Raw genomic sequence first — 17,118 nt, 5'->3', positions numbered from 1 at the left:
AGGTCAAAGCTAAAGACACTGGGAACTCCAAATCCCATCACCACCAAAGGGGAGGTGGCTGGGACCTGAGGGTGGGGTTAAGCAGCCAGGTGGATACAAAAGGCAGACACGTGGGCTTTGGGGATCCCCCATTTTTGGCTCTCCGCCAGCTCGCAGCGTCCGGCCAGCTCTGAGAGTGACTTTGGGTTTCCAGGTCGTCGGATCGGGTAGGATGCATTAAAGACTTTATTTCCCTATTTTCTCCCTGAGTTGTACATTTTCCTTATTTCTTTTTCTCTTGTAAATAAACCTTTTATTAACCCTTTTGCGTGTGTCTGTAGTAGAGTATTCATAAGTCCCTTTAAAGCGCGTGGGTGAGGACCCACAGCCAGGAACCCGTTTAATATCGGGGTTGCTCTATAACAGAAGGATATACCACATTTTGCTTACATACATCAGTGGATAGAAATTAGATTGTTTTCACTTTTTGGTGAATACTGCTTCTGTGAATAATTTTGTAGTTTTTGTGTAGACATGTTTCAGTTCTCTTTGATATACTCCTACCAAAATTGCTGTGCCATATGATAATTCTTATCTTTAACTTTTTGAAAAACTCTCAAATTTTACCAAAATGAGTGCAACATTTTCTATTCTCACCACCAATTTTTAAGGGTTCTAAATTTCTCCATATCCTCACCAACAGTAATTATTCATCCTTTTTTATTATAGTCATCCTAGTGGGTGTGAAGTGATATCTTATTGTGGTTCTGATTTGTATTTACCTAATGAGTGATGAGGTTGAGTATCTCTTCCCAGGCTAATTGGCAATTTGTGACCTGCTTTGGAGAAATGCCTATCTAAATCCTTTGTGATCCTTCCATTATTGATTTTTAAGAGCTCTTTTTATTTTGGGTGTACAAGTTCCTCTCTAGATTGTGATTTACAAATATTTTCTCCCTTTCAATGGGGTTGTCTTTTCTGTATCTTGATGGTGTCATCTGAAACAGAAAATAAAATTTAATTTTGATGAATCCAATTTATTTGATTTTTTAAAATCCTCTCTAGTGGATTTTAAATTTTAATTATAGTTTTCAGTCTCAGAATTTGTTTTGTTCCTTTTTATAATTCCTATATCTTTGCTGATGATATTCTAATTTTGTTCCTATTTTATTTCCTTGACTTCCCTTAGTTCTTTGTACAAGTTTTCTTTTAGCTCCTTGAACATAGTTAAGAAAATTGTTTAAAATTTTTTGTCTAGTAAATCTGATATCTAAACTTCCTCAAGGACAGTTTCTATCAATTTATTTTATTCTGTTGAATGGACCTTGTTTCTTCATGTACCTTATGATTTCTTTTCTTGTTGAAAACTGGGTTTTTGAAAAAGTAGTCACTTCTAGTCTTTGCAGACCAGCTCCTGTTGGATCTGTCCTTCCTAGATATCTGGGTTTGCTCTCAACCTAGGAATCAATCTCAGGTGGAAGCTTAAATTGTTTTTAGGTTTTTGCTAAGCAACTTGCTGTTGATAGAAACTATAATTGGTATAGTTTTTCTGAGAAAGCAAAACAGCACTGTATGGAAGCAGCCCTGTGAATGTTCATACCCTTTTACTTAATCATTCTATCCTAAGGGGATCCAAGGAAGCTCTCAGAGATTCAAACAAACATGCACTTATTTATTCACTTAACAAATATTCGATACCTGCTAATTGGCAGATATTAATTCTAGGCCCTGATCAAGATCCAACTTTTGTTCTCAGGTAGTTTCAAAATAAAAAATTGGAAGCACTATGAACATGCATCAGTAGAAAGTTTTTCCATTAAGTTTTATTCATCGATTCCATACACTGCTGTTTTGCTTTCTCAGAAAAACTACACCAATTATAGTTTCTATCAACAGCAAGTTGCTTAGATATCTTTAAGGGAATCATGATTTGAATTTTTAATATTAGTGGGAATATGCTGATTGCCTAGTGTTACTAAAAAGAACAAAAGTTTTATTTAGCATAATATCAACTTTGTTTTACTTTTTAAAAATTTAGTCATCTCGATAAACTTTTGAAGTAGGTTTTTAAAAAAATTACCTCACACAGATAAGTCAAAGGCAGAACTAGAAACTTTTCTTTTATTTATATTAATTTTTTTCATTTTTTTGTTTTTAAAAGTTTTCATTGAGGTAAATCGGTTTACAATACTGCATAACATTTAGGGAAATATGTTCACATCACACTCATCACCATCCATTTTATTTTAAAAGTACACAGATTCTTACTAGAAAATGACCTGGAAGGAAATCAAAATGTTGATAATGGTTACCTAGTAATGGTTATCATAAATTTATGAATGATCTACAGTTTTTCTTTGCATTTTTTTCTTTATTTAAAAATATTGGAATGATCACCATTTACTTTAATAAGCAGAAAAATATACATATTTTTAAAGAGAGAGATTTGGAACTGGAAAGTTTACATTATGCAGGGAAAATGAGAGATGTTTTATACTGATATTAGACTTCCTTCATCCTGGGGTATCAAAAAAAGAGAGGCTTATTTATTTTTCAATTGGGGTGGATGTCATTAGCACATTCTGACAATTTTTACAAATATTGTTACCGAACGCCGGCCTCAGTTTCCCTCAGCCAATAAAAGGAAACTGAGTTTGAGGAAAAGGAAAGCGGTTTTATTTGTCGACAAATGAGGAGGGAGGCAGACTCATGTCCGAAAAACCACCGTCCTGCTCTTTGGCAGCGGGCAGGGGTATTTATACAGGGGGAGATGGGTAGGGGTCCGCGAAGGGGCGGGGGAAGGGGTCCGCACAGAGACAAGTGGGCGCCAGCTCAACAGGGAGATGGATGGGTGTCAGCTCATTCATCTTAAGGGAAGGGGAAGGTGTCAAGGCACAGAGACGGGTGATCGGGTGATCGCCAACTTGTTTTCCTTAGGGCGAGGGGGAAGGGTCTACAGGGAAACCGGTGGGCGCCAGCTTGTTTTTCTTCCCAAGGGGAGGGGAAGCTGCAACAAATGGGAAAGACAAGTCATCAATCCTGTTAATGCTAGATAAGGGGAATTGCAAAAAATGAGGGAAAGACAAACTTGTTAACTGTATCAATATGAGAACTGAATGATCTTTATTTTCAGTGAAAACCGAACCACCTGAGATTTCCAGTGTGAACCCAGTTTTGGACATCAAAAGAATGGTTCAAATAAAATGGACAAGACCTATGGTTCCATATGTTTTAAAATACAGACTTCGATTCAGAACAGTAAATAGTACCCACTGGGTAAGTTATACCATTAAATTTGTATCAGAGGGCCCGAGGAAGATGATGACTTGTGTTAACCTAGAATCATCTTGTCCATTTTCTACAGTGAAGATAGATAATAGTGAGTGCTTTGCTCCAAGTTTCCCATTTTATATTCCGAGCAGAGATGTAGTCATTTTAGATTTGGAGCAGGGGACATATTAAAGAGTGAGAAATTTACTTTTGCATCCCACCCTGGTTTGTGGCTTGCTGTCCTGGCTGCTAGAGATTCTATGGTTTGGCCATTTTCTTTTTCAAATTTTCTTAACTTCTATAAAAGTATTAGCATAACACATTTAGAAAAATGAGCAAAGCATAAGTTGTGCACGTAACAAATTAAGTTGTGCTCATGTTGAAAACCACCAAAATAAAAGCTAGCATGCCAGATAGAACCCCTGCTCTACCCTTTCCTGATGACAGTCCTCTCTTCATCTTAGAACCATTATTCCGATTTTCATGGTAATTACATCTTTATTTTTTGTTGTGGTTTTACTGTGTGAGTCTGTATCCCTGAACAACAGAGTCTGAGACATATAAATGGAATATGGACATTTTGTATTTTTTTGTCTTTGACCACTTCTCTCAACATTGTTCTTTTAAGTTTTAGTCATGTTTTAAAATGCTATAGATTATACATTTTCATTGATGTGTAGTTTTCACTGCATGAGCACAATGGAATTGTTATAGGACAGGGAAAGGGGCAGCCCAAACCCCGCAAACCTGCCTATTCTAAATGGGTTCTGCCATCCGCCGCATCAACACAAAACATAGGAGACTTTAATGGGAAGGAACTTTAATAAAACCTAAGGCAAAGAGTCTAGTTTCTAAATGAAGCACCCAAAGCGTGGGTAAAAGTCCATCCATATGGGATTCAAAGCCTGCCACAAGAGCATCTTCCAGTGGGACCCACAGCAAAGGGTCAGAAATGACCAGACAAGCCCCATTCAGCTGCCAGTCACCTCCCCATGGGTCTTCTGTGTCACCCAGTCTACGACCAAAAGACAAGCGCAGTTTCTTCATGTGTCTCTAGGCTCCATGCGCCTCCTCCAGGTCTCCTGGCTCCATCCTGCTTCCTTCCTTCCTCAGTCTCTTCTGCAGCTTCTCCTCTTCCTGCTCAGCTCCACAGGGAAATTTTCCTGGGGACCACCCTGTTGCAGAATCATGCATTTACCTGACTTTTCATAAGCTGTACACCTTTTCATGAGTTTATTGGCCATTCAGAGTGCTTTGTTTTAAAGCTTTGATGTAAGCGTGTGACACAATTTTTCTGTTGGATGATTCATATGATTTTTAAAATGACTTGTATAAGTTCCTTGTATATTCTTTTTCTGAGTCTTTGGTATGTGTGTTGCAAACACCTCTTGCTGTGTGATTTGCTTATTCATGAAAATAATAAATTTTAAAATTTGAGAAATAACTGCTAGTTCTGAAAAGATAAGAAATGGCTGGGGGATGAAAAGGAAAAATGGAAAGACAGCATATGGTCTCTCTTCCAGCGTCAGGGTTTTCTCTGTCTTTCAGATGAATGTTGACTTCAAAGAAGAGTCCGGTGAAGTTGCAATGTACAACCTCACAGGACTGCAGGCTTTTACAGAATATGTTGTAGCTCTGCAATGTGTGGCAGAGAAGTCAATGTTCTGGAGTGACTGGAGCCAAGAGAAAATGGGAACAACGAAGGAAGAAGGTAAGTTGGGCCCTTGTATTTCTTTTCCTGTCTACTCTGATTGAGGGTGACCTGGGTCTAGCCTTTGTGGATTTTGTCAGTGGCAAGGAATCATGGAGAATCTGCGCATTCCCTCTTTGTTTTATGCAGTGATATTGTAATGACCCTGACTGATGGAAAGCTGGGGGCGTTTGTGATAGAGCAACTTAAGCGATCAATCACTTGTTTAAGAAGACACACAAATAGACGTGCAAAAGGCAAGGACATAAAACCTGGCTGTGTGAAGAGGCCCCACCTAAATAAAAATTAACAGGTGGTCCTGGTGAGATGCTTCTGAAAACTGACATAAATACAGGCCCCAAAGTTGAGGCAATTTGAGATACTTATGGACTCATGCCTTAAGTCATGAAACCCTCTCCAGAGTTTGACAAGAGCCTCGGGGACTCTGTCTCTGAGAAACGGCACTCCCTTGTCCTTGTAGATGAGGGACTCTGGGAGTTCTAGGGACTGGTCCCGCCTGCTCTGTTGCCAGTCTTCCAAACTTTGCCTCGAGGTTTGTTACCTTCCCGCCTTTTTGCTGTCAATTTAATTGTAGGATCAGTTATTGAAATGAGGGTGTCTTTCCCCCACCCCAAATAAATTCATACTGTCGTTATATGCATTTGGCTGAGTCCTGAGTAAACCTTCCTGCTTTGCTGGAAGTTAGGTCTCAGGAGATCTAAAACCTGATAAAACACCCCCAGGGCACTCACCAACCCTCCTAAGTCCATAGCATAAACCAGTCCTCTTCTCAAGGTGTTAGTAACCTTAGCAGCTTTTTTTGCCCCAAAGACAAAAGATCACATCTTAATCATAACTGTAAAGTTCTTATGCTATATGAGGAGCATATTATTTATATATTATTCAAATATTATTTAAAGGTAGCCTGTGATAAACTAAAGATGTATATATTGTAAAAACCCTTGAGCTATTACTAAAAGCAATAAAGCTACAACTAATGGGAAAAAAAGAGGTCACATCCTGGATGGCAGCAAGGGAAGGAAAGAGAGAGGGACTGAACACTGAGTGAATGAGGTCTGGTAACGAAGTGCACGGTTGTGCTTGAGTCCACAGCATGGCTTAAACCCCACTGGCTTGAGTGACTTTGGGCAAGAGACCTAATCTTTAAACCTCGCTTCCTCACTACTTGGTCACTTTTTCCTTAATGGAATATGACTTGTAAAATTGAGTTAACAGTCGTACTTACTTTGTAGTATTGTATTAAAAATTAAGAGAAATATTTAACCCATTGTAAATAGACAATAAATCCCAAATTTCCTATTATTAGTGTTAGTTGTCCTATGAGATTACATATAAATAAATAGTATTGTTATAGAGCAGCCCCGATATAAAGAGTCCTGCAGACTTAGTGTGCTTTATGGTGACCAATGCAAGGAAAGTTACTTTGGGCTGGTCAACCACGGGTGTAGCTTGGAAACCACGTTGAGCTCCAAACTGCTACGGAGCAGCCCCTATATAAAATGGGTTGCCTGGCTGTGGGTCCTCACCCACGCGCTTAAAAAGGGACTTATTAATACTCCACTACAGGCACACACAAAAGGTTAATAAAAGGTTTATTTACAAGGGAAAAGGAAATAAGGAAAATGTGCAACTCAGGGAGAAAATAGGGAAATAAAGTCTTTAATGCGTCCTACCCAATCCGCCCACCTGGAAACCCAAGGTACTCTCAGAGCTGGCGGGGAGCCAAAATGGGGAATCCCCCAAAGCCCACGTGTCTGGTTTTATACCAAACCTGGCTGCTTAACACCACCCTCACGTTCCAGCAATCTTTCCTTTGGTGGTAATGGGATTTGTAGTTTCCAGTGTCTTTTGGCTTTGGTCTGGAGTGGGGGCGGAGTCCACAAAGCCCGTATGGAATTAGCTTTAGGACATCCTTTTCCCCCTAACAGTATCACCCCTAGCTGGAGGTGAGGATGCTAAATTTAGAGATCTTACTAAATTGTCCAGGGTCACTCAGCAGATGGCCATGCTCTTAAGTCAAGAGCCTTACCAAGTACTTGACCCCATGAGACAGTCTGTTGTGCCCAACGTCGACCAGTGCAGCCCCCAAGGACACACAGACAGCCACTGTAATCATAAAGGAGTTTATTACGGCTCGAGTCCGGGCTCATGACACGCACCGATGTAACAGCAGAGGTCAGGAGCCCTGAACAAAGGGAACAGGGATCTTATATAGGGTTACAAGCAGATCTCTAAAAATTAAATCATGTTGGCAAACATTCATTGGTTACACAGGTGCATTTCCTAACAACAGTGGGTGCAGAGTTTCAGTTTTTGAGCTGATTGGTCACATCAAGATGCAGCTCTATTTTATGGCTAGTTTGACCCTATTAGTGGCCTGAATTGCTTGGCTCCTCTGTGGCTAGCCGACTGAGATAAGACCAGAGTGGGGTGGGGGTCAAACTCTGGAATGCAGTCTTTTCCCGGGACAGCAAGACCTGAAATTCTAAAATGGCAGTTACACACAAAATGACAAAGCAATGGCTAAGAATACTTACACTTGGTTCCACAAGTCAATTAATGTTTGATGAATATATTAGTTTCTATGACCACTGTAACAAGTTACCTCAAATTTCATGACTTAAAACAACACTTTTTTTTTTTCACCTATAGTTCTAGAAGTCAAAAGTACAAAGTCAGTTCCAGTGGGATAAAGTCAAAGGGTAGATAGTTTCCTTTTGGAGACTTTGAAGAGAGAGTATGTTTTCTTGCCCTTTCTATCTTCTAGTGGTTGCCCATATTCCTTGGTGTGTGGCCCCTCCCTCGATCTATAAAATGCATCACGATTACTCCAGTTCTGCTTCCATCATTACATTGTCTTTTTCTCTACTGTATGAAGTCCCTTTTCTCTCTCACACTGACATTTGTGATGTACACATAAGTAATCCAGGATAATCTCTTTCTCAATATCCTAACTTAATTGATTTTGTAAAGTTCCTTTTTCCATATAAACATTTACAGATTCCATGAATTGCTAGCTCTTTGAGGGCCATTTTAGGCTAACACAATGAGTGAATAAATGATTTGATGATTACTTGATGATGGCCACACTTCATCTTCTGAAATATGGAAAAGAAACACAAAAATTCTTGATGCGAGCCAGCCACAGCAGTCTGGGTGTCAGAGGTTCCTGAAGGATGGGAAGGCGTCGGTGCAATTGTAGAGAATGATAAGGGAGGGGGAATGCGGAGACGCAAACACTCAGTCAGGGTGCAGGCATCTTCCTGCTAAGGGTCTCAGCAGTCCTTTATTTATACATTTCAAGCAAACCGAGTACATAAGCATATGCATTAAGGTAGGAAGATAACAATCATCACATCTTTTTCAAGAGCAGCCAAGGGTCTGTTTGCCTTCCTGCAGAGGTTGTAACATTTATTATTCTTTGTCTTAAAGAAGGCACAGTTGCTAAACAAAAATGTTCTTAGAGTAGTCATTTACCTTAAACAACCAAACAGTCATTTTATTACTAGCAAAAAACCTATGTGACTGCAACTAACATTTCTATGTTTGCCATAGTGAAGGATTAACTAAGGGTTAGGGGAAACAAAGGGCAGGAAGTTACCTGGGGGAAGGGAGACAAAGGGATTTTTTTTAACTAACCTATAAAGTTTAGACTAACATATAACCAAATGATTAAAGCAAAAAAAAACAGAAGACTTTTATGTAGAAATCATTATCTATAGTATATTGTTTTAATATTGATTCGATATTAAGGAACTAAGGGCCTGGAGGACGTTAATGCCAGGCAAGCCCCACTGACTCTTCCCTAGCCCCCAGCTCTCAATGAAGGGAGGAATTCTCCTAATCTAAACAAAAGAGTTTTTACCTATTGCTTCTCTACTTATGTAGTCAGCCTAGTTTCCCTATCTAACTTTAAGATCAAGGGACAATTTCCTTTTCCATAAGATAACTTAAAGAACTAGACATAAGACCTGAAACCATAAAATACATAGAAGGAAATATAGGCGAAACACTACGTGATTTGCACATCAAAGACATCTTTACAGACACATCACCCAAAGCAGTGATAGTAAAGGCAAAGATAAACAGCTGAGACTACATCAAATTAAAGAGCTTCTGCACAGCAAAAGAGACAATAACAAAAACAAAGAGAAACCCCACAGACTGTGAGAACATTTTTGCACACAACACTAATGATAAAGGACTGATCACAAAAATCTACAAAGAGCTGATGAGACTCAGCAACAACAAAGAAAATAATCCAGTCAAAAAATGGGCAGAAGAGCTAAAAAGAAACTTCTCTGAAGAGGAAATGCAAATGGCCAACAGACATATGAAAAAATGTTCAACATCACTTGTAATCAGGGAAATGCAAATCAAAACTACCATGAGATACCATCTTACACCAGTGAGAATGGCACATATTAAAAAAACTAGCAACAACAAATGTTGGCGAGGGTGTGGAGAAAAAGGAACTCTCCTGCACTGTTGGCGAGAGTGCAAACTGGTCCAACCACTATGGAGAGCTGTGTGGAGATTTCTGGACCTACTAAACATAGAGCTTCCATATGATCCAGCAATTCCACTCCTAGCTATTTACCCAAAGGACACAGAAACATCAATTCCAAAGAGCACCTGCACCCCTATGTTTATAGCAGCGCTGTTTACAATGGCTAAGCTTTGGAAACAGCCCAAATGCCCAAAAATAGATGACTGGATCAAGAAGATGTGGTACATATATACCATGGAATATTACTCAGCATTCAAAAAAGATAAACACATGCAATTTGCAGCAACATGGATGGCGCTGGAAGGGATCATGCTCAGTGAAATAAGCCAAAAAGAAAAAGAAAAATACCGGATGGTCTCACTCATAGCAGGAATCTAGAAAACTTAAATAAGGGACCAGGAAAATGAATAACTATAAGAAAGTGAAAATCAAAATCAACAAAAAACTATGAACCAGAGACACTTTTTGGGGGGTGAGGGGCGGGAGGGGAGGGATTGGGGTCAGAATGGGGGGGTTGCAATTGTATGGGGGAATATAAAAATAAAATTTATTATTTAAAAAAAAAGATTACTGGTTGTTGTTTTAAGGAACTACAAATATTTCATCAGGGGCAGGGGCGGAGATGGTTATAGCCTTTGGTTCTCAAAAATGGTCAATATGTGACATATCAGTGGTTGTAACATTGACTATTTCCGAGTGCGTTATTTGTGCTGCCGTGGTTACTAGCTCAACCAGTCACAAAATTGCTGTTGACTTATTCTTGAATGCATACTCTAACAGCTCCATACCAATTGTCACATCCAGGGGAATTAGCACTAAACAAACAGGAAGAATTTAGCAGGAGTCAGCCATGGCGCCTCCTGGCTATGAGGAATTTTCTTGTACTTGGAGCATGGCTCGTGCCTGCCACCCAACTGCTATCTTTAACTTTAAAGTAAAAGAATTTCCTTCTCCAATTAGCCCTTGCCTCAAAAGTCCACATCTCCGTATCAAAGACTTGGCCAAGGGATGTTTACAGCCTTTTGTTCCCAGAAGTTTTTTCACTTGTTAATGTAAGGCCGAATGTTGAATTACTGCCTCTTGGTAGAGAACTACTAATTTTATAAAAAATGTAATATTTGTATCACCAGTGCCATTTGTCATCAAATTGGTTATTCAGTGATTGATCAGTATTTGCAGTTTTACTTTTAAATGCGTATTTTACCAATGGTAGAAACTAGCCATAAACAAATGAGGAGAATCTTGGAGTCAGCTAACGAGATTCCTGATTTTTCAGAAATATGACCCATGCCCGGACTTTTGTCAGACGACATGAGTAGCATGGCTCCCCATAAATTCTGACCCTTCTAACCTTTCTCTATAGCTTTAACCTCATTTGTTTGCAAGACAGGTAACAGACCATGAATTTCCTCCCTCCACCCAGCCATGATTTCAGACTCTTTATCGTAGCCAAGTCCCACTCTGGTCTTAGGTAACAACTATGCTCCCTGGGTCCATCTGACAGCAATTTCTTTCTCTGGATCCTGGTTGTGTTTCCTATGAGACCAAGTTAGTAGTAACAGATGTTTGGCGCACTTGGCCATAGTGTCAGATATCTGGAAACAATCTGGTGCATTCTGAATTTTTTATCCCCCGCTGGAGATGTTCATGCTTAGTCTGAATTTCCCTTTGGTGGGTATGGCTATACAGTAAGCTTCATGCGGCACACAGAAATTGAACTAGATGGCTTGGAAGGCCCTTCTTTCCCCAGGATTCAGTTCTTTTCTGCCATTCAGGCATTCAGTCTTCTTTGCCAGTCTGTGTCAGTGCAGGAAGAGGTCACAGAAAACCCAAATCATGATGTGTTTCTGTGTTTAAAACAGTGCCTTATGCATGGTAAGGCCTACATACATTTGAAATAAATAAAAATATGTGCTCAGATAAAACAAAACTAGTTGAGAGGTAGCTCTAATATAAACTTTTGATCAAAATTGCATGTTATATTTTGGAACACGTTTATATTCTACAGATATCATCGCAAAGCATCTGATGAAGATAGATACAATAGTTTACAAATACCAAATAACAAATAAATGTAGTAGTAAATGGCTTTAACCTGTTGTAGTAATCAGTTATTTGTGTCCATGACTTAGCTGATCCCTCCCGTTTAGAATATTTGAATAGAACAGTTGCGATATCATTTAGCACATTGTCCCCTCCCTTTGCTACACCCTCTGGCAGGCAGTCTGAGACATCAGGTCCTCCCTCTGGTGCCATCTTGTTTTGCAAGATGGTGCAAAAGATGGTGCATCTTCTCCCTGTAGCTGTCACCCTTCTTTCCCTTACAAACTCCTGTTGCCCTCATGGCTAGTGTCTTAAGCTAACTCTTAACAGTCAGGCCATTCTTTAATGTTAGATTCACATACTTGGTTTGCTGCCAGAAACAAGATTTATTATTTCAGCTAGCTTGACTAAGAGTAGTTAGCAAAACACTAGATGTGGTGTTCTCTGCACCCACCGCTAATTACATCAACTCAAATCAACATATTTCAAAGTCACTACGAGAAAACCTTTGCTTTTCCTTTTCTTCATGTTTTCAAGATCATAGAGGAAATTGATGAAAATGAAACCTCCTGACCTGCTAGAAAATCCTAATTTCCCCTTTTCCAGTTCCTAAACTGTTTCCCTGTTTCACAATGAAAAGCCAGTTGTTTTACATATAATACCTCAAACCTTTTCTAATTGTTTAAACATTTCTATTCTAAGTTGAATGTGACACCTATTTTCTTTTGGATTCCTACATCTTGATTATTACGGTTATTTACCCATATTTAAACACATAAATACCTACTACATGACACAGATAGAATCATATTCAAACTCTGGCTTTATCACATAAAAGCTTGTGATACTGGAAAGTTGCTTAATTTCTCAGTACATCAGAAATGGAGATAAAATATTGGTGTACCTAGTTATAGGACTATGGAGGTAAAATGAGATAATTCAAGAAAAATGTTCAATATGTGACATTTGCTTATTGGTCTTCAGCAAAGGCACCAGTTTGTGTCTGATTGGTAGTGGTTGTGGGGATCCCACACTGTAATAGAAGAAACATAGCATCAAATTGTTACTGTATCAATCCAAATAATTGATGCCTTTGAATGCATAGATAATTTGGCAGAGCTGGAAAATTTAATTCTGATCTTTCACAAATACAGAATTATTATCCTTGATAAGTAGTATTGTTAGGGGGAAAAGGATGTCCTAAAGCTAATTCCATACAGGCTTTGTGGACTCCACCCCCACCCCAGGCCAAAGCCAAAGACACTGGGAACTCCAAATCCCATCACCACCAAAGGGAAGGTGGCTGGGACCTGAGTGTGGGGTTAAGCAGCCAGGTTTGGTAAAACCAGACATGTGGGCTTTGGAGAGGAGCCCCCATTTTGGCTTTACGCCAGCTCACAACCACTTCAGCCAGCTGTGAGAGTGCCTTTGGGTTTCCAGGTCGGCGGATCGGGTAGGACGCATTAAAGACTTTATTTCCCTGTTTTCTCCCTGAGTTGTACATTTCCTCAATTCCCTTTCCCTTGTAAATAAACCTTTTATTAACCTTTTGCGTGTGTCTGTAGTGGAGTATTAATAAGTCCCTTTTAAGCACCGGTGAGGACCCACAGCCAGGCAACCCGTTTTATATTGGGGTTGCTCCATAACAGTATCTCCCTTTGATTAAACTGCAAATCCATTATTAACTCGTGGTCAGTAGAAGGTTTGGGAGTGATATCTGGAGATTTGCATGCTAGTCAGGCAGTGGTTTAACTCACAGTTGCATTTGTGGCAAGTCTAATTCAAGAAGAGTGTTCCCCTTTGGACCATGCGTACAGGTAATAGTGGCCTCAGTAACAGGAAAAAAATCCTGTTTAAATTTCTCGATCATCTACTAATTTTAAATTTATCACCATCTACTGAAACTAAACCACTGTCCATGGCATAAATCTAAGGAGAATTTCAACCATATTTTTATCAAGTGACTAGAATGATCATCTAAAAATTAGTTTTATTTAACCTCTGTGTATCCATCAGATGACTATTTGGGACTGGACTGTAATGAACATTTTGCCTTTCGATATTTTTCTTTCTTACTCTAAATAAGTCCTGAGTTTGACTTCTACATATCTGGAGCAGAGAGCCTCTGAGAGTAAGAGACAGATTCCCTCCCATTCTGTGGGTCAGCCCTGAAGGTCAAATGGCTTTGTGCCTTTGTGCCAAGGCTGTCTTCTGGCAGGAACTTTGGGCTCACCTCTCATTGGCTTGCAGACAAGTTGAAACCAGACTGTTGATCCTGTCTGAGAGAGTTGGGCACTGGCTGTCCTGTCTTCTGATTCAATAAATGCCTCTGGGGAATCAGGAAAACTGCTGGCAACGCTTTTAAAACAACATCTCAATGGAATATGGATGAGTCATAGGTAAACTCTATACCATTCCCATTTCTTTATTATATGAAACTTACATGAAATTATAATAATCTCTCATTGGGAGAATTGTGGTCTAACAGATTGTGTTACCTACACATTGCTTTCTACAGAAGTTTTAGAAATCTGACTCTCCATTGATGGCAAGACAGGTTAATTGCCCTTTGGCAGGTTTTTCTACATTATGAAGTTTCTTTAGCTCACCTGAAGATACTCAATCACCTGGAGTTAAAAAGAGGCTTGAAGCCAATCTCAGTGCTAAAATGGTTTAGGTGGCTTGAGTGACTAGGTCTTTGCAGACCTAATTATAATTATCTATCAGCCATGTGATTTCTTAAAAAGAAGATTCAGAATTCATCAACTGTGACTTTGTTTCCTTTTTTCTCCAAATTACTGGCCATTGACCTTCTGGGTGGTTCTTTAGAACTCTACTTTTCTCTTCAGGCTGAAGTGTGGGGGCCATTCTCTAATGAGCATATCAGTAATTTGACATGTCAGGCGTATATCAGAGCGTTCAGCTGTAATTGCTAGTGATCCACTCCTTGCCCAAATTTGCTTGAGACATGATGTGTGAGAGATCAGGTGAAATGTAAATTCCTAATTTTTATAAGTTTAATTCCTCTGTTGTTAGAGTGTCTGAAGGCCACACATGAAGATTGTGTTGATCACTGGAGAAATGCTTGAATCAGGTTTAACATTATGTTCTTGCATTTTATAGAAGACAACCATGAAAAGTGGACATGGGTCACAACTTTGCACTTGCTCTTAAGTTGATTGCAAAGTTTTTATGTTGCTCTCTTTTTTGAGAAGATCACATGATAAATTCCAATTAGTGAATTCCATAAATTCAGTGCCTAGAGTCAGAAAATATTCACCTCTTGATGTAAATTTCTGTTTCCTTTTTATCAGGCCACGAGAACATGGAACTCTATAGGACTCCTGTCAGGAAGATCAACATTAAATTTAGAGCTCAGGGAGGAACCAATGAAGGTCACTTCTCTGCTCATTCTTTATTTCTCATAATTTATAACATGGAAGTATGCAGTTTCATCCTTTATAGGAGCAGATATGTTATAAATTATATGTGTAATAATTATACTTTAGTAAGTTTATTCATATTAATAATCTCCTTATCAGTTAAAACTGTGTCATTCCAGCTTTAGTGTGTATACATGTTATAGCTCAGAGGAGAGAAAATGGCACCTTTCAATCCAGATGTGAGTGATATTATGGTGGATCTAGTGTACTTTTCTCTTTACATTAAGTCATCAGATCCAGGAGTAGTTTTATTTTTTACCTTTTGTTTATTCCAGTCCTTAGGCCAACCTGAAGATGTGATTGCATTTTGTGATGCTGCCAATTCTCCCTCTTCCTCCTACTGACAGCCTCCAGCAACTCCTCCCAACTGCAGAGGCTAATTTGCACCATCTCCTGTTGTGACTCCCTTTGTCTGAGTTGAACTTCTCCCTCTTGTTCCTTACAGCTCCCCATGGCCTGGATCTGTGGAGAGTCCTGGGACCAGCCCAGGTGGATGGAAAAAGACTAGTGCGGTTGTTATGGAAGGTGACCTCCCTCTGTATCATTTTTTGTTTGTTTGTTTGTTTATTTAAAATCCTTGGCCTCTTACACTTCCAAGACATATAACTCTTGAACTTTTTCCACTTGACTCTCCTGAATTTCCTTCCCTAGATTTATGGTGTTCCAAATCTCACGGTGGTTTCCCAGCTCAAAAAAACACTGAGGTCATCTTATAGATGTACTGAGTATGTGTTACAGACCCTGGTCTCCTCTTTTTTTGGTCTTAAGCTTTAACCTTTGGAACAGTACAAACTGTAGGAGACACCTTGACCTTCTGGAGAAAACCATCACTGGGTGGCCTCCATGAGAGGGCAATGTAAATTTCTATACGACCACCTCCATTTTGGCGAAGAGCACTGTCTTGGGGTCAGGTCATTACAGATAATGTACATGTGTCCCTTTGAGTCCTGGGATAGCAGTGCAAGGAGAGAGCAGGGCCTGCATGGTTTTCTCTAGGATCAAGGCCTGAAGTGAGGAACAAAGAAGACAGATGGGTAATGCAGAGAGGGGGAAAAAAGAGGAGGAAGCAAGAAGATTAAGGAAAAGACTAGAAAAAGGGGGGGGGAGAGGGCATAAATAGGAAAGAAAATGACAAATAGAGGGAAAAAAAATCCAGAAAACAGGGGAGATAAGAAATCGGCAGGGGGTTGAGGAAGATAAGGAAGAGAGGGGAGCAGTGTGATGCCAAAACTCATTAATATGTCTAAAATTCCCAGGAAATACTCATCGTGTCAGCTCATGCTTGATAAAGTCCAGGCAAATTTAGAATCGTTTTGAAAATGGATAAATCGCTCTGCCTTGTCAAATGACATTCCAATCCTATTAATAATTACTTCAGGGTTAGAGCAGCCTCCTTTCCCCCACTCCCAGCACACCCCCTCAGGGGACCACCGGCAGATGCAGAGGCAACCAACCTGGGAAGCACAGTCAGTGGTGTTGGGAAATCTTTGCGAATCAGGCCCAGATGTGATTTCTTTCTCAGTTATCAAGTATGAAAACAAATGACTCCATCAATATGTTTGGGAGGAGGAAAGCAAACAATGGCACATCTTCAACTGCCCCAGAGTCAATGGGTCAAGAGGCCAACCTGAGAAGTAGGTGAGATGCGCTTCAGCGCCCTCCTCTGCCTCTGTCTCAGCCGGGAACTCAGCTTCCTTTTGTCGCAGTAGGAGAGTTTTCTTAAGGATTAAAATTGGTTAAAAAAGAACAGACTAGAATTAGATATTGGTGATGCTAGTGCAACTGTGAATGTACTAAAATCGTGACTTCAAAACAGTGAATTTTATGGAATGGGATTATATCTCAATAAAGCTGGTACTAAGAAAAAATTAGTTTGCCCGAGACAACTAACTGGGAGCTGCGAAGGAAGTTCCTGAGCTGGAGCAGTGCTGGGTCAGAGTGACTTCTAAACCAGCCTGTGCTCGCTTTCCGCAGCTCTGCTCCCTCCATGTGTGTAATCCCTCCCAGAAAGTAAACAACTGGGAAGCCCTGAAATTGGGGGGAAATACTCAGCATGCTGATGCCTCTGAAAACATGTGGTGAGCAGGCTCAAGTTTGGGGTAACCTGAAGCTTCTCACTGGTGGGGCAGTCACGGGAGGGGCAGCTTGGAGGTCTCAGTCCT

General features: G+C 39.9%; 1 protein-coding gene across 1 annotated transcript in view; it reads left to right on the top strand.

The window, feature by feature from the left end:
• The window catches only part of IL31RA (interleukin 31 receptor A), a 38,403-nt gene that overhangs the window by 6,265 nt on the left and 15,020 nt on the right, over nucleotides 1–17,118 (top strand). The window contains exons 4-6 of the mRNA XM_037529361.1: nucleotides 3,113–3,255; nucleotides 4,798–4,960; nucleotides 15,402–15,481. Coding sequence (XP_037385258.1) covers nucleotides 3,113–3,255; nucleotides 4,798–4,960; nucleotides 15,402–15,481 — 386 coding nt within the window. The remainder of the gene's footprint in view (nucleotides 1–3,112; nucleotides 3,256–4,797; nucleotides 4,961–15,401; nucleotides 15,482–17,118) is intronic.

Source organism: Talpa occidentalis, unplaced genomic scaffold (genome assembly GCF_014898055.3).
Source record: "Talpa occidentalis isolate TD23 unplaced genomic scaffold, MPIMG_talOcc4v2.1 talOcc4.6, whole genome shotgun sequence".
Taxonomy (NCBI): domain Eukaryota; kingdom Metazoa; phylum Chordata; class Mammalia; order Eulipotyphla; family Talpidae; genus Talpa; species Talpa occidentalis.
This window is presented reverse-complemented; position numbering and strand designations above follow the sequence as displayed.